Below are 24,894 nucleotides of genomic sequence, written 5' to 3'. Positions count from 1 at the left end.
ATTGGTCATCCATATTTAACAACGAGTCGTCAAATAACTGCGTTGTCCTTGTCGCTGGTTCCGACTCCTGGAAAAATTATCGAAATCAAGTATGCTTCAGTTGGTGTTCTTATTATTTTGAGTCTCAATGTTTTCTTAAGTCCGCACGAAATTCTTTTCTAACGGAGAAATATCCGACAATGTTCTCCCAAGCAGTGTGTTCTACCTAGTTATCTATTGGCTGTGATGTTTCAGTTAAAAAGTCGGTTGCTCAAAACCACAATTGATGGGTACACCTTTTTCGCCTGCGTTTGTTTTCGGCGGCATTTGCTTGTCGTGCTACGATATTTCATTTCGTGTGGGGCCGACTCCACGGACCTATTTAATTCATATGATATTAAGATGTATACCGTGATACACCTTATTCGAGGACCAACACCGTCATCTGTCAGTGTTTAATGTTGCGTTATGTTACGTGAAATCCCTGCCTGCGAGTAGAAGTTATGTCCTTGCATAAAATAGGAACATTCTAGGAATGCAGTGATCTTCAAGCCATCACAAGTCATCTAACTTTGCTTTGTAGGTTAACCATATTACAGACACTCTCCTAGACTCCGCCGTACCCTAGCCTAGGATGACCTGCTGTAAGAACCAGGTCCCGCGAATCTCAAAAATGACCATTTGTTATGCAGCGACATTGGTTGTTATGCCAAACAGACCATTTTCGTGAGCACCGTACTCGCCGTGCAACATGAGGAAGTATTTCTGCACTACTTGACATAATCAAGTAGTGTTTCTTGGAATAAACATAGAAAACCAATCTGATTAAATTCACCTGTCCACTCGTGCTCTATTTGCATTGGGTTATATGAAAATCATATGCAAAACGATTACATATATCGAATGTGTCTGTATCCAGTAGTAAAATTCAGTGTGTACGCATGCCATCGTTCTGACACTTGACGAACTTTTAAGCTATGTCCACACAATCTCTGGGAGACTGGAATCCCCCTTCCTGTTGTTAGGCCCGGATGAGGTGATGTGGCAAAAACGACCTTAAGGGGATGGTTTTGTTGGTGGAATAAATGTGGACTTTAGTTGGAAAAAGTTCTGTAACCAAACAAAAATTTGTCTATGGTTCTAACGATTCGTGATTCAGGTTGTCACTGAATTTCATCAGTGCAATGAATTTTGTCTACAGTTTCTCTGTCAAACCACTGTACAATGTGTGGGGCAGGAGATAGAGGATGACCTCAGATGATGCAAACTAGAGAAATCTGCTCACTCCACTTAAGGAGGGTGCGGTGCAAGAAAAGACAAGTAAGATATCACATGTGAGCTTGTCTTCTCTCGCGTTGCCACTTTACAGCCGACCGAAAATCGATAACGAGATCACATTTACAGCGAGCCTCGAAAACGAATGATGTCCATCAAAATCGGAACCCAAAACGCAACAGGGAGATCTACTCTTACATGTTGAATGAAAAAAAGTAAGGTAGTATGAAATTTTAGTGTGTATCCAACCGCATTCTAACGCGGCTACCCAGTGATAGAATGCCGCCGATTTTCACAGCTCCAGACTTTGACAGAAGATGCAATACTTGACCAACGCCACATGAAAAATTCTGAGCAACTCATTATCAGAAAGTTGTGTCCACAACCAACTTGTAGATACACATCCAGGTTTTCGTGAAACGCTGGATTGAATATGGAAATCTTCTGTGGAAAATTTTAGAAATGGAAGCTGTTTATTCGATTCCCTATAAAACTTCGCAACGCTCGCATTTTCCTATAATCTTTTTTCGGCGGTGACTCAAGTAGGAGACGTTGCCGGATATGGCAGTTAATTGATGTCGCTGCCTTTCGTGGTGATGATGATCTGCCACGATGACCAGTTGGTTGTGTTTGGCCGTTTGATGAATGTCAAATACTGGTTGACGGTCAGATCATTAACAAGCCTAGCGGATATAGGCCCAAGGCGGATGGAAGAAATACGCCATACACTTCTACACAATGGGAACATGAGAAAAATTATTGACATTTTTTGTGGTAATGTACTTGCATTCATAGTTCGCCTAGCAAACGAAACCTTCACACAAAGGTTAAACTTCATCTGCAGGATGTTGCTTTCGGATGTCCAAGTTAGCTTGGGAACTCAGGATAGTCTTTCACTAATAAGAGCTAGAACTCACTGACCGTGCTTCGGCATCACAACTGGTCCTGTCCAGGCTTGCGCGATCCGGCGATCGCTGAGCCCATGTTTCCCCTCGGGCAATATGACAGCTGCATACCAAAACTGTGCTGCGGCTGAATTATTACAATAATCACTATGTGCTCAATATGGAAACTGCCATTTTGGTACTTTGAATTTCAGTAGATTTTTATCAACTGTAGAGCTGGGGGATTGGACGTGTGAAGTTTAGTGAATATTGCACAGCGAATTAATGAGTCCACTTCATGCACGAAGTGGTAAAATCAACGTAGATTAAAGTCACATTTCAGACGCCAACAATTCAAGTAGGCCACCATTTGCAGGTAAGCGTTTTAAATTCTAAGGTGTAGTTTCATTAAAACCAGAACTTCTATTAGACCTTCCATACAATTTCAGTTCAAATGCCTTGTAAAGTCTTATCATCACTTACACATCAAGATAGGAAAGGAAATCTTACTACGCGCACCCCAGATTTTGCAAACTGAAAATGACGAGTACCGAGAAATATCGGAGCAACATTTCACTGGGTTGAGAGAGCCCATCCACTATTCTACTTTCAGTTACCTGTAATTTTATGTAAACCAAAACCACAGAGAAATGTAAATTCCTTGGTTCAAAGCTTCATGTGACGTTCTTTGTCACCAATTTATGTCAACCAGAAGCGCCATGAGACAAGCTATCTTCGCAGAGTGTAAATACCTAGCTTTTGAAAAGTTATGAGTCTAATAGGTTCGTCAAATTCTAAGCTGAACTGCTGAAAACACAAATTTTGCTGGGTAGCTTCCAGTACAATACTCAGTACTCAGTTTGCTGCTCAGGATTGTCATGTGCGCATGGGCACTCGATTAACTGATCCACATTTGTCCACAAATCACAGATCTGCGCACACTGGTGTGAAATCTTGGGCACACGAGCAACCATTTAAAGAGCTGATCAAGTTAATCTCGGGTACCCTGGGTATGTGGGAATCATATGCCCATAAATATACACATATTTATTGCGTCTTTTGAATAAAAGTGCGATTCATTGTTTTCACATGTCATCGTTCTGAGACTTGACGAAACTTTTAGCCTTTGTTCACAAAACTTGTCGAAGACTTGAATCTCGCTTCTTGGTCTAGTGCCCTGATTTCAAAACAAAGTTTGCCCGGGAACAATCTTGTCACAACAAAAGTCAAAGGAATTCCCCGGTGACAGATACATTCCTGTGGTTCCTCATCGAATACACTCGGTTTGTTAAGACTGCTTCCTCCTCCCAGGAAAAGCAAGTCAGGTAGACAAATAACGGCAAAATATTTCGCTGCCATGTTTGAGTTGGCCAGGACCAGCAGCTTGATAACTCCCAAAGTAGAACATGCAACCGATAATTTCTAAAGCCTTCGGAGGTTCCACGTGCGGTTTCATGGCTCCAGTTGTGAAGCTGCATTTATTCACTAGATTAACTGTTGAAACTATTTAATCTAGAGATTGGTCATGTATACTAGTGATTACTTGCCTCACGGAAGATCTCTTTGGGACTTTTGCGTGTACTGGCTGGCGTAGAGAAGTGTAACGCAAGTGTTTCCTGCTTCCTCGACATCTTCACTCCACAAAGGTTCTCAAATCGTGCGGGTATAGTTTTCTTACCAGAAGATTCACTGTTCGTTGACTGATAGTGCACTCGCTACCTGGAAGAAAACTCGTAGAAGTTTTGAAGGAATTTAGAGGGTTGGCCGAGATCCGGTACTTGCATGCAGTTTGTTGCACCATTCCATCAGCATCTTGCAGACAGCACTTTCCAGTAGAAATGAACAACAGAATAGCCTTTTCCGGGAGGAATGGCAATATTGGTTCTGGTAGGCTTGTTTTAAGTAAGGTTTTGAAAAGTTCGCACTGGTCAACTGGGGCGTGCTCCTAATCCAATTTCAGCAATAGTGCAGCAAAATCAGCAATGAACAATCGTTTGACCTGGGTCTACACAGGTATTCTAAGGTGGATGATCCTAAACAATCTGCATGCATTGTTTGTCCAAATCTGCTCTACTCGGTTTGCTATCCTTCATTTACCTATTACTTGTATCACCATTCAGGCGCATGTATTCCATGCGTATCAAATCGTGCGTGCAAACAAAATTCCAATGGAGAATATAATTACCTTCACCTCCGACGACACTGCAAACAATCCCAAGTAAATACTGGGTACAAATATTTTTTCCCGTCTGTAGCATCTAGACTGTAGAAGACGGGTTTCGTTCTTTGGCTTTGAAACGTTCCAGTTTTGAGGAGTATTTCTCATGAATATCATGTATGGGTTAAGTCGGCTAGCAGAAATTTATGTGGTTTTGCGCGTCACTTTAGATCTCATATCCCATTATTTTCTTTCGTGTTTCTTCATGAGTGAAAATGCCACCGAACCCTGAGTCATTCAGCACCACATTGAAATGCTGCCATTATGGCGTATCCTCGCTGATAAATAGCAACTTTTCACCATCCCCCATTCGTCAGTAATCTGAAATTAATGGTATCGATAAAAAGATGCCGTTTGAGTGCATCAGCCAGTTGATTATTTGGAACAAGCTTAAAGCATATAATGCAGTAATCATGGCATTTTTAATACAGCCAATCTTTAGGATTAGTGGGGTGAACTTTTAAAAAAAAATGAAAGGTTGGTTCTTGTTTGGAGGCTATACTAATCGGAAGTCATTTTGCCCGATATTATTGCGTTCAAGGGCACCGGGTGAAGATATGCTGTAGCTGGTGGTTGGCTGCATATTCACGTAAAATAAATACCCTTCCACAAAATCTTTGTAATGTTCTATGTTGTCTACGTACAAGGATCATCGTGGAGTATATAGGTCCGTGTCGCGATAAAGATAGTTCATTTAAAGTTAATCGTAATTGTAACGCAAGGTGCACTCATCGTTGTGAAAGTTTATTCAAATACAAGGCTGGAAGCAAATATCCAATAGAATTTAGGAGCACTTCTTTTCTTTCCATTTGAACTAAACGTCTGCCTTCCGAAAATCTCACTGCACCTGTTTTTTATTTTATTTCAGAAATCGTTTCCAGGCCAAGTGTTCCATGACTACGAGCACCAAGATGTCTACAAGATGTGGTAATTGACCACCGTGGTGATGTGAGTCACTGTGCAGCAAGCACATGAATTTGGTCACTGTGAAACACAAAGTGCAATTACACGACACTGGGATTCAGTTGAGTACTGATGAGTAGCACTCACCACAAAAGCGGCTAGTTTTCACATGTAGTTCGTTATTTTATTTACTGAGGTAGACGAGAGTAACTTGGTCGTGCTTCCAGGCAACTCCTGTTTGGATCAACTACAAACAATCGGTTTGAAAAGCACACCCAAATGCCATGCTCGGCAAACAGAAGAAGAATCAACCTCTTCATTTCCCATCTTTTGGCGAAGGTCGTGAAAATAACCTGAGTGAATATGGAGAGCAGATCATAGGTTCCAATTATTTGGCACACTGCATATCGATGGCCACTGTGAATAAAATTAGCCTGTAGAGCACCGTCGTCCCAGAAATAGTTGACGTGGGTCCATTTGTTTCAGGATGTCACACTGGATAACTTCTTGATGGTACTGAAAGGCGATAAAGAGCTTGAAAAAAAAGGGAAAAAGGTGCTGAAAAGGTAAGTTTGCGCGGAAGTTGATATTCTTAAGGCAATTCTTGATAATAGCTAGATATTGGGCGTTTCAGGTCAGAGTTTTGGGCTTTGCAAAATGTGTATTTTTTTATCATTTTCGGGTGTGTACATAATCTAAGTGAAGTTCCAAGAAGTCGTTCAATTTCATGCGCGTCCACTATTCTTTCAATTGTGTGGCCTTTTTGCTGCGCTATCATATGCCTGGGAAGGCAATCCGATAACCTTATCTTCAAGGTATCCTTAACTTACCTGCTCGCTTACAGCGGTCCTGATGATTACGTTTTCATCTTCTTCTCTGGCCATGGCGGGGTTCCCTTTATTGTATTACGAGGAGATGTGGTAAGTTTCGCCATTTTTGATAACCCCGTTTATAGAACAGAGATTTTCAGTAGCGAGCTAAACTGCGAACGTGTAGATGAGGCCAAGATAAGCTTATGTTGAGGCATCATCATCAATTGTTCTTCATAAAATAATGAATATAGCACAAACAGAAAGGTTAGCTGTCTACGGTCTTTCATGCGGCGTGCGTGATACGGAATATTTTTGACATGACAGTATGGTCTTTTTTAATCCTAGAGATGCAGAGGGAATCGTAGGTAGTGTGAAGAGTTTTTTGTATTTCTTTATCGGGCGGCAGTCTGTGAAGAAAAGCCGGGAATCAATGTGCAAATGTTCAATCCTCATTGGGAATCAGCAATGGTGTGACCTGCAGTTGCAACATTTAACCGGCCAGCCTTGGGCGGCTAATCAACAAACATCGTTTTCGCACTATAACGTCGCTCATTCTCTAATCGAGGGACGAGCATCTCAAATGACACTCAACTTGTTACATTCGTCGTGTAAATCACCGTTTCTTCTAAACTACATATTGTCCGTTAGCAGCGTGAGGACTTTTACAAGTTTTCAATCAAACGGAAATCACTCGAAATTCCCGTTAAGCATGATTCGGGTTAAAACTTTCTCTTCACTTTATTTAACCATTCATTATTCCGATCTTGTAGCTACAAGCTTATTCGCTCAAACATTGGTCCTTACGTGCCATTTTCAAGTGAGGTTTTCTTTCTGGTGAGCAGCGTACCTGAGTAACACCACAGAGGATATGGGTTCTCTCATGTCCCGGGCAAACAAATGACTTTTAACAGGGTAGCCATCTATAACCAAATGCGTATTTAGTAAAACGCATTCAAACAGGGTCCTTAAGCTAATCGTGGTGCACAGTGTTCCTTTAAACTCAATAATCATTCAGCAACATTACCCATTCCAAAGCATATACAGCCGCAATTGAAATGCTGGGTTGCAAACCCGGGTACTCTGATCTGAAATTTCACCTTCACTTGCCCAGCTATCTCGAGCTTACGAGAATTTTCCGTCTTGGTTTGTTGCAGCTGCACTCCAGGAAGTTGAACGATACCCTCGCCTACATGTATTGACCGGTAAATCAACTGTGATATTTTGGTGTCCCTGTGCAGCAACCAATTTCCTAAGTCAATACCGTCCTTGTGAACAACAGGTCTTATGCTTTTGACCCGACCAACTTTGATTAGTTTCATTCATGTTCTCTTCTGAGGAGTGTTTTACCATGAAAAATACACACTATACATTTACATACTGTACTTCATATATGGTTAAAACAAGAAACTGGCCTGTACGAACAAAGGAATATCCAACCTTGGCACATTCCCGTCTTCTTCGTGACCCTTGCATGCAGGTGGTGCCCGGATATATGCGAGAAGCGTGAAGCCTGGATTGCACAACATCTAGAGTTCCCCGATTAACGCCGCTTCTGTTACCCGACAAGTTTCATATGCGTGTGAGAAANTTCAGTTGTTTGTCACACTGCAAATCGATGGGTACTATGAATAGAATTATCCTAAAGAGCACTATCGTCCAGGGGCGAGTTGATTCGCGTCCATCTGTTTCAGGATGTTACACTGGATAACTTCGTGAAGGTATTGAAAGTCGATAAAGAGCTTGAAAAAAAGGGAAGGTGCTGAAAAGGTGAGTTTGCGCGGAAGTTGACATGCTTAAGGCACTTCTTGATCATAGCTAGATATCCATCCTTTCAGGTGAGAGTTTTGGGCTTTGTAAAATGCTTATTTTTTATTATTTTCATGTGTGTGTATAATCTAAGTGGAGTTCCAGGAAGTCGGTCAAATTCCTGCGCGTCCACTATTTTTTAATTCAGTGGCCTTTTTGTTGCGCTATCCTATTCGTGGAACGCCATCCGATAAGCTAATCTTCAAGGTCTCCTTAACCTACCTGCTCGCCTACAGCGGTCCTGATGACTTCGTTTTCATTTTCTTCTCTGGCCATGTTGGGGTCCCCGATATTGTATTACGAGGAGATTTGGCAAGTTTAGCGACTTTTGATAACCGCGTTTATAGCACACAGCTTTTTCAGTAGTGAGCTAAACTGTGAACAAATAGATGAGGCCTAGCTAAGCTTATATTGACGCATCATCATCAACTGTCTAAAATAATTATATAACACAAACAGAAATGTTAGTCGTCTACGGACTTTCATGCGGCGTACGTGATAGGGAATAATTTTGACATGACAGTGTGCTCTTTTTTTACTCCTAGAGACGCAGAGCGAATCGTTAGTAGTGTGAAGAGTTCTTCGTATTTCTTTATCGGGCGGCAGTCTGTGATGAAAAGCCGAGAATCAATGTGCGAATGTTCCATCCTCATTGGGAATCAGCAATGGCGCGACTTGTAGTTGCAACATTTAACCATTCAACCTTGGGCGGCCAATCAACAACCAGATTGTTCGCACTTACTCAAGATATAACGTCGCTCATTCTCTAATCAAGGGATCAACATCTCAAATGACACTCAACTTGTTACACGAAAATCCATTTGCCGTGGAAATTATCATTCCTTCTGGACTACTTATAGTCCGTTATTAGCGTGACGCCTTTTTCAAGTTTTCAATCAAACGGAAATCACTCAAAATTCCCGTTAAGCATGATTCGGGCAAAAACTTTCTCCTCACTTTGATTTGACCAACTCAACAATCATTCAGCAATATTACCCATTCCAAAACATACACAGTCGCAATTAAAATGCTGGGTTGCCCTGTGATCTGTAATTTCACGTTTACGTGCTCGACTATCTCGAGCTTACGAGGATTTTCCCTCTTGTTTTGTTACAGCTCTACGCCAGGAGGTTGAAGGCACCCTCGCCTACATGCATTCGTAAAAGCGTACAAAAATTGGTGCTGTATATGGAGGCTTGCTACTCCGGCTTGATATTTCATGGTGTGCTTCCTCCAACTATGGGAAGTAAGTATTGTGATTTTTGGCGCGCTGTCGGAGAGGTCCTGTGCAATAGCATCCAGAATTTCCTTCATATATTGTTAAAACACCAAACTGCCCAGTACCAACAAACGAATTTCCAAACTTTGCTCATTCACGTCTTCTTGGTGCCCGGCTATATGCAAGAAGTTTGCAGACCGGATTGCATAACATCTAGCCCTCCTCGATTAATGCCGCTTCTGTTGCCCGACAAGTTTCATATGCGTGTGAGAAATCATTGTGCGACCGGTAAATCAACTGTGATATTTTGGTGTCCCTGTGCAGCAACCAATTTCCTAAGTCAATACCGTCCTTGTGAACAACAGGTCTTATGCTTTTGACCCGACCAACTTTGATTAGTTTCATTCATGTTCTCTTCTGAGGAGTGTTTTACCATGAAAAATACACACTATACATTTACATACTTATTTTGGTGTTGACGGGCTGACTAAACCGAATCCAGATAAACGTTGGATTCATGAAAATGTTTGGCATGTTTTGTCCAGTCTGGTTTCAGAAAGTGATTAATGTTGAGGGAAATTCGAGGACCGTGCTTACCTGATTGCCTCTAAGAAGAGTGAGCAACATGGCTTTCTGTCAACGTGTTTCACCGACCATCCCATTAGTGTATTAGTACCAGGCTTCTTGCAGCTTCCCAATCTGTGAGTCGAAATACGAGCTCGTCGATAAATTGCCTCATCGTTCCCCCCTTTTTAATATTGATGTTTACTTTTGTTGTCTGAATGCCCCTAAAACTGCAGTCTTTGCGACGACGGCAGCCAACGTACATGAAGAAAGCTCGACAAGCGAATTGATATTTGTCTAGCAAACGAATACACGTACGCTTGGATTAGGGACACGGAGCACGTGATTTTTATCAAATCTGTTGCAGATAAACCTATCAGTTGTGGATTGGTAGTCCGTTGGTAGTCAGCGGCCAGTGGTAGTCCGCCTCTTTGTGTATTCCTAATGAGTTAGCGATACGTGCTTAATAAGTGTGAATCCTTGGGTGACAGTGGGGACAGGTGTCGCGACAGTCGTCAGATACTATTGACACCCGCGAACACTCTACATAAGGTTTTGTTTTGTCTTCTGAAACTCCCTGCTCACGTTGCGCAGACGTATGCTGCTCAAAATCCCCTGGTCTTGCACATCCATACTTGTGCCTATTCAACCATCGTTCCGCTGATGAATACTTCGCAGTATGTGGCATGCCCAGCAACATAGTGTTCGACGGTGCCGTCAACGTGAAATTGTCTGCTCATCCCAAAACCGTTCCTCAGGATACAGATAGAACCTGTGACGAAGCAAGGTATGGCGTTTAAATTCTGGATTATTTTGGCTTTCATCTAGCTAGGCAAACTATACTACTGGTCGGCACCGTACATGTCACCGATTCCCTTTAATGGTACAGCACTTTTTGTGTGACTGGTTATAAACGGTTTATGTACATTTCAGTCTGCAAATGACTACTCACCACCAGCTCCGTCACCCCTGACAACACCAGCGCCAATTTTGTTTACACGCTTGAGCGATGTAATGTAAATTCAGCCATCATGAGCTTACGCGGGCCCCAAACTAAGGAAGACTTTGGTTGGATGTCCAGCATGGCTCACTAACCTGCCGATTAGGTTCACCTTGTAGTCAGAGAAGGCGACTACAAGAGTCTGGGTGCTATCTGTGTAACTTGCCCTCTAAGCTGAAGGCCACCCGATTATCACGGTACCCGTTTGGTTCAGTGTCGGAAGCTGTGGGCACATCGGAATAATTGTGGTCGTCCCAGCGATGTCGGTGAAGTTCATGCTGTCAGTTTCCATCCAGAGAGTCTGACTGAGTGTCGGAGGTATAGGCATCTCTTTTGCTTGCTGTAGGCTACCACAAGGTTTTAATTCACGCTTCATTATGCTTTTTTTTCCAATACAATTAAAGTGGCACTTCTGTACATCTGCAGAGCACCAGTATTCACCGGTGTTTTTGCTATCGATGACGATGTTCATGATTGCCCTAGGGAAGTGAGTTGTCCACATGTGTTTTTATGCATATTATCCTGGAACAGAGATTATTTATTATTATAAATCCCTGGAACAGAGAAGGGATTAATAATTTACCGGTAGTGCATCGTTCCATAACTGGATAGTCTTACCTCTAGTTTTAGTTTCACGGTTTCGCCTACATTGCCCCCCTCTAAACATTACGCAAGCTGATCAGTCTGATTCGCATAGCTCTCCTTTGTAACTAACATTCACTCGCGTGAAGAATGACATCAAAAAGCGTACACTGGATCATCAGTACGAGGAGGTGAAAAACGGGACAACGCATAGTGAAGTGATAAAATAGGGTGATATGGTAAACTACAAAATGTCGCCGAGAAATTCAGTTGAGTCATTGTGAAATACCAAACTGTGATGAAAATGAGTGTATTTGTCGGGAATGGTAAACGTATTTCGCTGCCTCCGACAGGTGAATGTCAAGGTTGAGAATATTTGATTAGGGGATTCAGGTCAACAGACGAATTTGAATGAGTGGCTAATGCAATGGCGTCGGAGGACTTGTGCTCCTTACCTTTCTGTGCTATGACACGAAAAGAGTCCAAATCTCTATGTATAAAGGACAACTAAGTCGGTGGAGGTGTGGACTTAAACGATGACTGGAACTTCTATCTGAGAAGTTAACACTCGATGTGCCAGTTAATACGTGGCCACGTGTGCCGTCTAAGTTAAAGCGACCATACTGCTGATGAGTCCTTTGTGGCTGAACGTATTGAAAGCATTTAAGCATTGGCCGGAAGGTCACCGGTTCATCATTCCCTACTGGAGTGAGTTGCTCATAGGTGCTGACTTCCACCAAAGTACATAGATCTGTACACAGCTTCTCTGTCCTTCAGCAAAGATAGGCTTCACTAACAAGATGAAATACTAATCCAAATGACAAGGTTTCGCTATGGGGCACAAAGCGAATGTGTACAATTACGCGGGTAAAAACGATCGATATAATCAAGTGACAGACCATTCTGGTGCGATTCAAGTTTAAAGCACATTGTGTGTCGGCGTCGTTAGTGAACTAGGTAGCTGCGTTGAATGATTCAGACAATCCTCAGTCAATCGAACATTGGAAATGTACGTCAGCACATCGGACACGGCGCTTCGTTCCGATCCGTCGAAACTTGGTGTAATTTTGAATTTCGTCATGGACCTGAACGAGCGAATGATCATATTAGTGATTAGGTGGAAAACAGCATCACTATACATTGGTGTTTAGGAAACAGTTTCGGAATTGTTGTTCATTGCTCATTTGGCTCCTTCGTCTTCTTCGTTGTATGATATAATACGAGAACTTGGTTGATAATGCACTAGTGAGCGTGTGTTTATTATTTATTTCAGGCGATGGAAAGTCTACAAGTGGGAAATTTCCAAGGTCATTATAAGCTCAAGATGCACCGGAATGATGAGGAAATAGCTGTATGTGTTCAGCGCAATATCTGATATTTTGAATTGCTATTGAACGAGTCATTTCGAACGCAATTATGTGATTAAGGAATTAAGTGACATATCGATTGCGTCACTGAACGAAGCGCTTACCATCTCAGATAGGACACACTGGTGATATTTTGGACTGGCCCAGTAACCTCAATTAAAAGATTAAGTTTGCTTCGAATGTCTAGAGTATGCGATGAGCTGTAGTTCACTGTACTATGGCAGTAGATTCACATGCGGCTACTCTTCTCACATAATTAGAAGGAAATGTCGCAGCCTGTCAGATTTACCCTTCTAAGGTTGTATTCTTTAGGCGCCCAAAAATGAGTCTTCCTGTTGTTTTTCGCCAGCTAAGTTGAACGCTTTAGACATGTTCATTCTTCCTGGTAACTTAAAGCCACTCGTTTGTACATATCAGTGAATGTCAGCGTATTTGCACTTCGTAGAAAATAGTTTTTGTGATTACAGGAGTCTTTGATCTAGCGTAACAATGTTATCAGTTCGGTCCTATATCAAGGACTGCGTCCTTCGCAACTCAGTGGGTTCTTCAGTAGGATTTTGGACGAGTGCGGATACTGGATCAGGAGCCGATCCTAAAACTCCCGTGCAGATGGATAGTAGTCAATCTACAGAAGCAAAACAGAATAAGCAAAATATGAATCAACTAGGTGGTGCGTCTAACGATTGCCTGTACCATTAGTACTCCTAACCGAGCAGATAGCGAACACTAATCAGTCTAGCTGACAATCGTCAGATCGATTGGGATTATTCGTAAATTTCATTTTATGTACCTGACAGAGCATTCTGTTTTACACTGGCCCTGAACAGTGTACAGAAATTACCTGCAGCTGAAGCCAAGTTTCTACGTATTCTGCGACGGGCACGTTGGTTCGTCAGCGAGCTTTGTACCATGTGCTGATGAAATGAAACTGCACATCAGAGTAAAGTGCTCGCTAGAAGTATTTAGCGAAATCCTTGAAACGTTTGACGATGTTCTGCCTAAACTGAAAATGATATCCAAAAGAATAAATTTCAGCGGTAATCAGCGTTACCTAGGCAACCATGTGATTTTGTTATTTTCTTCTCATTACTGACAGAGCTTCTGCTAACAGTAAATGTTGCTCAATTGTCGTCTTGCTTCCAGCCAAATGCTGAAGATAAGATGCCCTCTTCCATGGCGCGTTTGTTTTCGACGTCTCGAAGCCTGATAGAGGCCACGACCGAGGAAGAACATGAAAATGCTCGGCGAAAGCTGCACCGTGCATTTCAGTTTTGTTGTTTTTCTTATACAATTTATATCAAAAAATATGTTAATGCCCATTGAAGGGTTATTTCAGGTATGAATCGATTTGTTTGGTGGAGAAGAGTTGTTGGGGACGCATAGGATCATGTAAACGGTCATGAATACAACACATTTAGTGACCGTTTACTGAAGCAACTCAAATAATCAACATGGTTTGTTTAGATGTTCAAGGAAGCTCTTATTCTTTTGTTCATAATCACAACGCTGTCGATCGGACGGTCGTCCTTTTCTGGCGTAATAGTTCCGCAAGAAACGGAAGCACTAGAATCGAGTTGCCCTCTTGTTATGGCTCATCATCAGTGCATATCCAATCACCATACCTGGAACGGAACACCGGATATGGGACATGCGAGGCAACTTTGTAACGAATACGACACCAAACCACGTTGGTCGCATCTGAATTTTCATGTCTGAACAGAAGAACTTGGTCATAATTGACCCAGTATCTGTCCTGGTTGTGATGATTGATTGACCCACCATTCAGGACTTCCCATTCAGGTAGCGTGATACACGCTTGGAACCCACTAGGCAACTTTTTGGGTGGAGGTTTGGGGTTTTGCGGGATAGATAATTTTGTTCGTCGTCTTTTGATTATCTCCCGGAAACTATTCTTCTTCCGTCGCTTAGATTGGTCACATCGTCGAGAAAACGTTTCGTCAAACCACCATAAGCCAACGGATAATGGCTTGTCCAAGAGGGATGAGCTCATATGTTTCGAGGTGGGATTCGATCAATTCCAGACGGACTGCTTCACAATTCAGCAGGTGATTTGACCACGTTATGCACTCGAACATGTGTGCGCAAATAGCTTATGTGCCGATTAATTAATCCTGACCGTCATCTACGAGAAGCACCAGCCCCGTAGAACCATTAAAACGTCCAGCAAACTACCTTCTCGGAAGGAAACTTCGGGACAAATATGGTACGTACAGCACTAGCACTCTTGTACTTTTATCGGCATTGAACATTCATCTGGAAACCTGGTGGTAAACATTTTGTGGATTATTTTACGGAGCATACGCACCCTACTCCTAATTGAGTGTTCACCGGAGAACCCTTGGACGTCCGAGCAAGCCTCACTTAGGAATACAGTTCAACGCACAAAATTGCTTACCACTATTCCCACACAATATTAAGTGGGGAAGTGAGCGAACTGAAGATAGTTCCTCTTAAGTAAGGGCATTTTCGTAACCTACGGAAGACATTCTGAACTCAGGAAGACCATCGGAAAGCACAGGAATTCTACTGTTCCGTCTGATATCATACTACTTGAACTAATTGCGGAATATGGTTGACCAAAGAGAACCCAGACACTTTCCTGTACGGATGGCTAACTGACATAGTTTCGTTCGATTATCAACAGGCCAAAGAGCCTGGCTAATTCCAAAATTTTCAAACCCGCCTCGATCGGGTTCTTTTCCTCCACATTCGCGATCGATATCTGCTGCAGCGAGAATCCCATCTTATCATGGACCTTCGTCACTGCTTTCAATACCTCATTATGCGCACAGCAGTTCGTTTGAAAATATTCATAGTCATTTTTCTAAACAGCTGTTATAAATGTATGATGCTTGGTCATTCTTAAGCGTGGTGAATCTATCGTTAGCATGCTTGGATCGAGTTCCTAAATGAGATTCTGTTATCTCCTGTCTTCAGGTCCCCGAAGTAGGTCGACACACAACTCATCTAATGGAGCCGTGCAAAACCGGATACGAGGTCGAAACCCTCATTAAGTCTATCCAAAACGTCTGTCCCTAACCGACAGGCAATCGCTTGTGTGATGTTGCCTAGATAAAATGAAGTGAAAGCGTTCCGTAACGTCTTCGCTTCGTGACAAGACACGGCTTGTGTTTTTCCATCAATATAACGGTCCAGAATTTGTTCCGCAAAGGCCAAAGGAATGTAACCATAACCGTCCGGATTCTAGGGTCTTGTGAACTGAATACTCTTCAACAGCCTAATACTGGCCTCCCTTTTCTGAGTTTCATTAGATGGACGTACAATCTGACGTTCAAATGAAGCACGAAGTTGACAGGAAATGCAAATGAATAGATCAAAGACGAGTCAACGCTAGCGAGAACCGGTTGGGTAAGAAACTCTAAAGATGTGTTTCTACGAGCTCAGTTAATAAAGACAATTACCTACCAATTAATAGCCCGTGGTTTACAACAGCCGGCAACCTACAAGAGGCGATAGAATTTTTGTGTGGAATGTGGACTACGGTATCCAAATAGCCTACACTGCACTGAAATAGATGCTGTTTGGTAGAGACCTCTATGTAACACCAGCACGAAGTGAATCATCATTCTCTATTTGGTAAGTAGCTTTTGTGACTGCAAGACACTGGCGATAAGCAAACCAAAGATATTTCTTGTCCCGATAAGTTTTTGTGTTTTGAACCTATGCCATCAGTATTCAGCAGCTTAAGCGTTAGCATTTTCATCTATTCTATTGAATGTGTTCCACCCGGACAATTCGCTTGCACCCTACGAAATAAGAGGAAAATGCAAGGTATTGTGGATCCAGCGCAACTTAAAAGGCAGTCAGATTGGTTCGGTTACCCACAAAATTATGCGATCGTTTAGGGCAGGTTTTCGCCACCAAATGCTTTCCCCCTTCCCGTGCCTGGTGCGAGATAGAACTTACTTATATTAGTACACAACGGCTTCATTTCAAACAAGAAAATTGGGGCTGAGTGTAAAAGTTACGACTGCCAAGCGCTAGTTTAAGGGACACTATCTGGAATTGATCCAGGCTGTCCATTGCGCATTGGTGAACACCCGTCGACCTCGTCCTCCATGAAATGCCTGTAGGCTGATCATATTTGGTTGTGCTTCAATTGCGTGCATGAATACTCCTCAGCATTCGCTGAATGGCTTCAATGGTTGCGCAAATTATTCGGGGTGTTCCTATTGCCCCAAAGATACATTTTGCGAATGATGTAGCATCACAGAATGGCTAGAACACATCGTGGTAGCTGGCTTATTCGAACGTCCCTGGCTGGGCAAAATTTGATCAGCCCATCCGTGTCCTTAGGCTGTCGGTTAACTAACGTGAATGAATCCATTCCTTATTCGAAATAGCGGACGCAACGTTGAGCGAGATGCAAAGAACTGGACATCTCACATTTTGCCCGAGGATGTCTAGAGTACCCTATGCAGGTGTATGATATTTGGCTCAATCGGAATTTCACGGACAAGCAAAATATGAATTGATAATTTGTTTTCTTAAGCTACCGACTAGTTAACGTAGATGACAACCTTTGTTACAAAAAAAACTAGGAGCAAGACGCGAAGAACTCACCATGTCAGGTTTCGCCCGGACTAGTCATGTAACAAGAATGACAGAAACGTGTTATACCCCACATTTTACTCACAGATTATCATATTCACAACGAAAACCATAGACCAACTATCAGACGCTTCTTCTTGTATTGAAAACGTTGTCAATACAGAGATCAAAATAGCTCCGTTTGTGGGTTGGGAACTTACTGATTGGGTTCCGCGGTTCGAGCCCAACCCTGACATTTCGTCTTCTCCTGTCTTAAATTCGGAAGTACCTCAAACATCGTGCTTATTTTGAGTGGCACGTTTTAGAAAAGAACCAATATTTCTTATTTATTATCTTTATTATACGAACTACCATATTGCGCAAAGATGTAGCAAGAGGGAACTTCACGTGGACAAGACAGGTAACACGCAGAATTCAGCGAATGTTTGGGGCGGGTTCTCGCAAACAGCTGGTGGCGACCCTAAAGAACACCTAGTTTTTAGAGAAATATCGGAGGAAAGTAAACGGAATGATGGTGTTATATCAAACTGCTGTTCCCACTCCAGGGCCTGGTGTCAAAAAGGACCGACCGATAAGGGTAAACTACAAACGTATAATCGAAACATCTGAGTGAATGCGGGTGAGTGCAAAAGCTGCACCGGCCCCGCGCTATTTGAAGGTCACTGTCTGCAATTTATTAAAGCTGTGCTACCTGACTGCGGGCCACATACGGCCTGTCCTCACGGCATCAAGAGCACTAGTGTAGACCGAGACAGACCAAGACAGATCATGTGGCTGTTACTAAGGCAGGCACAATGCTAAACGACTGATCAAAACCTTAGAGAACATCTGTAATGACCTTTCGGAGCCAGAGGAGAAGTGCATTTTTTTTATCCTGGCAATCTTATCATCGTGCTGCAAAATGTCGTCCGAAAGTAAAGGGACACCATTGCGGCACCGCAGAGGTAGTCATGCAACTGACATCCACTGTGGTTAATTGAGAATAATGTATTTCTTGTCCCGATAAGTTTTTGTGTTTTGAACCTATGCCATCAGTATTCAGCAGCTTAAGCGTTAGCATTTTCATCTATTGAGAGGAATGTGTTCCACCCGGACAATTCGCTTGCACCCTACGAAATAAGAGGAAAATGCAAGGTATTGTGGATCCAGCGCAACTTAAAAGGCAGTCAGATTGGTTCGGTTACCCACAAAATTATGCGATCGTTTAGGGCAGGTTTTCGCCACCAAATGCTTTCCCCCTTCCCGTGCCTGGTGCGAGATAGAACTTACTTATATTAGTACACAACGGCTTCATTTCAAACAAGAAAATTGGGGCTGAGTGTAAAAGTTACGACTGCCAAGCGCTAGTTTAAGGGACACTATCTGGAATTGATCCAGGCTGTCCATTGCGCATTGGTGAACACCCGTCGACCTCGTCCTCCATGAAATGCCTGTAGGCTGATCATATTTGGTTGTGCTTCAATTGCGTGCATGAATACTCCTCAGCATTCGCTGAATGGCTTCAATGGTTGCGCAAATTATTCGGGGTGTTCCTATTGCCCCAAAGATACATTTTGCGAATGATGTAGCATCACAGAATGGCTAGAACACATCGTGGTAGCTGGCTTATTCGAACGTCCCTGGCTGGGCAAAATTTGATCAGCCCATCCGTGTCCTTAGGCTGTCGGTTAACTAACGTGAATGAATCCATTCCTTATTCGAAATAGCGGACGCAACGTTGAGCGAGATGCAAAGAACTGGACATCTCACATTTTGCCCGAGGATGTCTAGAGTACCCTATGCAGGTGTATGATATTTGGCTCAATCGGAATTTCACGGACAAGCAAAATATGAATTGATAATTTGTTTTCTTAAGCTACCGACTAGTTAACGTAGATGACAACCTTTGTTACAAAAAGAACTAGGAGCAAGACGCGAAGAACTCACCATGTCAGGTTTCGCCCGGACTAGTCATGTAACAAGAATGACAGAAACGTGTTATACCCCACATTTTACTCACAGATTATCATATTCACAACGAAAACCATAGACCAACTATCAGACGCTTCTTCTTGTATTGAAAACGTTGTCAATACAGAGATCAAAATAGCTCCGTTTGTGGGTTGGGAACTTACTGATTGGGTTCCGCGGTTCGAGCCCAACCCTGACATTTCGTCTTCTCCTGTCTTAAATTCGGAAGTACCTCAAACATCGTGCTTATTTTGAGTGGCACGTTTTAGAAAAGAACCAATATTTCTTATTTATTATCTTTATTATACGAACTACCATATTGCGCAAAGATGTAGCAAGAGGGAACTTCACGTGGACAAGACAGGTAACACGCAGAATTCAGCGAATGTTTGGGGCGGGTTCTCGCAAACAGCTGGTGGCGACCCTAAAGAACACCTAGTTTTTAGAGAAATATCGGAGGAAAGTAAACGGAATGATGGTGTTATATCAAACTGCTGTTCCCACTCCAGGGCCTGGTGTCAAAAAGGACCGACCGATAAGGGTAAACTACAAACGTATAATCGAAACATCTGAGTGAATGCGGGTGAGTGCAAAAGCTGCACCGGCCCCGCGCTATTTGAAGGTCACTGTCTGCAATTTATTAAAGCTGTGCTACCTGACTGCGGGCCACATACGGCCTGTCCTCACGGCATCAAGAGCACTAGTGTAGACCGAGACAGACCAAGACAGATCATGTGGCTGTTACTAAGGCAGGCACAATGCTAAACGACTGATCAAAACCTTAGAGAACATCTGTAATGACCTTTCGGAGCCAGAGGAGAAGTGCATTTTTTTATCCTGGCAATCTTATCATCGTGCTGCAAAATGTCGTCCGAAAGTAAAGGGACACCATTGCGGCACCGCAGAGGTAGTCATGCAACTGACATCCACTGTGGTTAATTGAGAAGAGGTCAGAAACCGGAGCAGATGGGGCCTAATTGAAAAAACGATACTGAAGCACCTTTGCGGAACCATCGAGAGGCGTTTAGCGAGAGTAATGAAAAATAAGTTAGAGTTGTACAGGGACCCGGGAAATGGTAGGACTTGAATTCAAAGAAGCTTGATACTATAATCAACGTCTCAGAAGGTGATATTAGACAAGTGATGCGAAATTTCCCCGTTCACATCGTAACAGGGAAGGGATGAAAATATGCATCTGTCTCTCTGGCGTCCTTGTGTAACCGTGGAGTACCATGGTCAGAGTTGTTCTCTTTTCTTCTTACCATCTGCTGTTGGGAACCAATGACGTGTTAACATGTCTGGATATTGATAATAATGACGGCGGGTTTGGGTCTGGTAAGCAAATTGTCTATTTAGCTCTTCAAACGAGTCCGTACGACATTTTTATGCCATCCTAATTTATTCTGTAATGTTCGTATTCCTCTCATGCGCTAAATAGCAAGGTGAGCTTATTGTGTTCGTCCGCTCGATGTTTGAAAATTACCTGGGAGCTACGACATCTAGTGCCCCTGGATCACCATGATGATTTCCTGTACTTTTCCATTCATCGTATCTCAGTCACATTTTCAATTATTCTGGCGCCTCCATAAAACCATCCCGGTATTGATGCACAGCTAACAGGCGAGCCTCTCAGTGTAAGAATCGGATGATACTTTTAGTCTGTGACTGATTTCCTATGCCACCCGATTAAGGCCTACACCGACATTTGCGCAATATCTCTGTCAAAAACTTGAGAAATGGACAAATGCACCAAGGTACATCTGGAATATGGGGAAACAAGGGTTGCGGCATTCTGTGGAGCGGTCGATCCCCCTAGTTCCTCTTCCTGGGGGATTTACACCATGCACCCTCAGAGCTACCACATCTACAATCAGTAAAGAGAATAGAATCGACCAAGTCATTAATCGTTCGCGGTGGTCACGGAATGCATCCAAATTGTGAACCAACGCCATATTCATAATCATAGTCCCAACATTGCTACCGATCACGTGACCTTCGGGGAGCACGCTCGAAATGGCCGATGCTACAGGTGTGGAATGCCTGGCCACTGCAACAATCAACGTTCACGTACGGACCAGTCGCATATGATCAAATTTTGATTACTCTTATACTCCCGTGTAGTTTGCGATGAGCGCCGTGACACAAGCTACAATACAGATCGTAACCAGAATACACAGGAAGACAGTGATCTGCCTAATTGCTAGGGTCGAACGGGTAGCCCTGAGACGGGGAGGAAACGAAAGGGAATGCAAACCCTTGAGCAAATAGTGAGAATAGTGGATACATGCCGACTGAAAATTGACGGCTTGTGAGTGCACGCAATCAGCCTAGGCAATGGGTATGTGTAGCATAGACATAGATCAGACAATCCTGGGGGCAGTTTGTTCTCGAGTTTGCCCTAGCACTACAGTGAGCAAGCTGCCTGTCCGAAATCTTCCGACTTGTAATGTGACATCAGTACGCTCCGTGGTCGAGCAATATTTCGAACTGTTCACGGGTGAAAATGCGCTTAAAGGAGAATGTTTAATGATCGTCTGAGCCATGGATAAATGCAGGTCATACCTGCTTGTACAAAGATTTCATATCGAAACCGATCACAAACCCCTGAAATGGATTAAGACAACCAGAAATCCTCGTGGGACACTTGAGATCTTGGCACCATAGTTGAAAGAGTAGGAATTCACGATCCGGCACTTGCCACAAAAGGGGAACCACCCAGCTATTTGGTTGTCAAAACCAGAGACAAAAATGAGGACTTCAGGACTATGCTTGGTTCCAACAATCACGTCGTCGAATTGGAGCCTGGAAGATTCGTACAACATTAACGGCGGGATCCTGTGTTACGGACGGTTGACTTTGGGAAGCTGTGGATTCTTATAAGCTGCTGCCCGCAATGGCGCGCGTCCTGAGGTGGATGCTGGTAATGTTGAGATGAGATGGCAAACATATGATGCATCGAGACGTAAGACCGACTTCAGCAGAGGGCCTACTGGCCCTCATCGAACTGGACGATTGTTGTGGTGATGTATCATGTGGTGTTCGGTTATGCGGTGCCAACTGATGAAAGATGAGACCGGCCAACCTATCCTGTGAAGGCACTATCGTCTACGAAATAGGCGAGCCATGTTAAGTTGAAATGATGAGCCTTTTCCAGTGGCGGCCAGCGGAATTCCTTATATCGTGATAGTGACAGAACACCTGTGACAATGGATCGAGGCGCCGGCCGTATGAAGTCTACGAGTGACGACAGTAGGCGGTGTAGTTAGGCGTCAAATCCTGGCTAACCACGGGGTTCCACAAATGATCTTAAGTATTCAGAGGCCATGCTTTGTGAGAAAGGAGCTGAGGAGTTGTTTGCAGAGCTTGGGCATCACACAACTAAAGATGTCACCATACCACCGGTACACAAATCGCCCAAACGAAAGCTATAACCGAAGGTTCTGGGAGTGGCTGACAGCCCAATGAGGTGACTGGTGCCGACAGTGTTGCCAGCTCATTGCCCTTTTTGTTGAGAAAGATTGGTTTGTTTGTAAATCACGCACCCTTGCCCGATGAGTCGTGTCCTGGGTAGCACATTTTGACCTACTTGCACGCTACACTGGTCAACAGACCAACCGATTGGAATGAGGAGAATGCCGTTCACAAATATTTGAATCAGTATTAGAAAGTGGCTCGGAAATTGGCTCGGTAAAAGCCATAGCCCATGTAGCTAGCACTTTTACAGCTACAGAACGAAGTGAACGTCAGATCGAGTAAGAAGTCCTGGTGAAAATGTTTGCTGCCATAATGGTCCACAAGCTTCCTTATGACCGGAAATTTATTTTAGTTCCTGGTACAAAACACAAGTACCCGTGTTTGGGTCCTAGAACGACGTTTCGGTCTATTCTGTTAATCGACTTGAAAGATGAGCTACCGTGGTACACGGTTACCACTTCTGCGTCAAGAGTAAATCTACCGACAAGACCAGTCAGGTGGATGCATTATCGAAACTATGAGGAGATATAAACCAACGGACACAGAAGATTCAGTTATAGCTAAAATATCAGCTGAACTAAAACTACGATTTACACTAACGGAAGCCATCGAAGGAATTCTAATCACTTTTGCTCTGGCACGCAAGATAACCGTAAAAGATCCGCTGCCGAGTCACCTGTCCAAGTGGCCACCAAATGTTGCAAATGAAGACTTGCTTCAGCTTTATCAAACACGATTGTCACCCTTCGTTTTTGGTGATCGTTTCATGTTCGCAGAAAGCGTTTTCGTTCCAGAAGAGCTGCGAAGGCTAGTTTGGCATCAGTTTCCTACAGGGCACGCTAGATGAAATCATTCATCTGAGGCTGTTTTTATCGACCTCTTATTGACAGCCCTCGTTGCCTACAAGCCTACAGCAAAATAAAAATTCCAGAACAATGACGAAAACAACGTTCCCGCGTGTATGCTGTATGTAAGTTGGAGAATACAAGCTCTTGGTTTATTACACCCGACCCACTTCACTTACACTCAGATGGAGTGAGGACACAATAAATCCGGTGTATTCAGGATCATATTTCTGAAACGTATTCCAGAATGCCGGATGCCTTCCGAGACATTCAAACCACACAGAAATCGCAATAGAGAGGACGTCAAGAAATTCAGGAACGCCGGTTTCCGATTGATCGCTGAAGTAATCGATCAGCCCAGCGTCTTAGAAGTTATGATTTTGAGCATCTGGTTCAATCATTCACTGTCGGCATTGCATCTGTTTCGTACTGAAATGACTGATCCCATAAAAAGTTAGATGTTTAAACAACCTGACGGGTTAGTAAATCCCACTGAGGTGGTGTTGTGATAATCAACTACTTTTATTATAATAATCACACTTTACCGCAACATGCTGAAAATGCCCGAATTCAAATGACCATCGGTATCCCGAATCTTCAACCTACGAAACCTAGTTCATACTCGATGATGTAGTGCATTGAATCAGGAATGTGATGTATGCTAAAACTTCTGATTTGCTGAAATTTTCAAAGCAATCTTAATACGGATTTGAAGAATTTCAATGCAGTATTTTAAACAATCGGTTGCACTTCAGTAGAGGAAACACCCCGCTAGATCTGTTTGATTGTCTCTCATAAATTCACCCACTGAACAACCAGGTAAATTTTGGCCAGTAGTGTGATTAGCTCGCCGTTAAACAGGATGTAGCAACTAAAATCACAGAAACCAAATTACGTAAACTTGTGCTGATGGAGTCCTCAAATGACGACGTCGCAGAACGAAGTTTCAATCATCTTGTGAAACTATTATTCATCTAATATATTTTTGGTAGTATGAAGATGTTGAGTCAGTTCCAGTAGAAATTCCACCCAAAGAGTGAGCATCAGAGCATATGGTCAAGACGAGAAGTACTCACAACTATCGCATCTAACGAATCTCCCGGAAAATTCAAACCTGCAAATTTTCTAGGACCAAACAATTTGCTTGGCTGAGAATATGTATGCAGATGCCTGCTGTGCAGATTGCAGCTCTGCGGATTATGGACCTCGGCGGCTGAAAATACGTTCAATGACAAATATGTTGAGTACCGAATACACTTGCATAGTTGAACCCTGAGAATGGTTATCGTAGCTGCAATAATAAAGCCACAATAAGAACCATTTTGTTGATCTACATGCTGTCAGTACGGTTATCCTTTTGGCGGTGCAGTCCCCGGTCATTTGATGGTGTTTTGAAACCTATAAGAATACGACCAAATTAGAG

General features: G+C 43.1%; 1 protein-coding gene across 1 annotated transcript in view; it reads right to left on the bottom strand.

Moving 5' to 3' along the window:
- Positions 1-7,720: 7,720 nt before the first annotated feature.
- The window catches only part of T265_11463 (hypothetical protein), a gene marked incomplete at both ends in the record, with an annotated part of 48,010 nt that continues 30,836 nt past the window's right edge, over positions 7,721-24,894 (bottom strand). The window contains 2 exons of the mRNA XM_009178122.1: positions 7,721-7,810; positions 21,715-21,756. Coding sequence (XP_009176386.1) covers positions 7,721-7,810; positions 21,715-21,756 — 132 coding nt within the window. The remainder of the gene's footprint in view (positions 7,811-21,714; positions 21,757-24,894) is intronic.

This window comes from Opisthorchis viverrini (genome assembly GCF_000715545.1).
Source record: "Opisthorchis viverrini unplaced genomic scaffold opera_v5_499, whole genome shotgun sequence".
Lineage (NCBI taxonomy): Eukaryota > Metazoa > Platyhelminthes > Trematoda > Opisthorchiida > Opisthorchiidae > Opisthorchis > Opisthorchis viverrini.
Note: the sequence above shows the minus strand (reverse complement) of the source record. Positions and strands in the feature narration are given on the sequence as shown.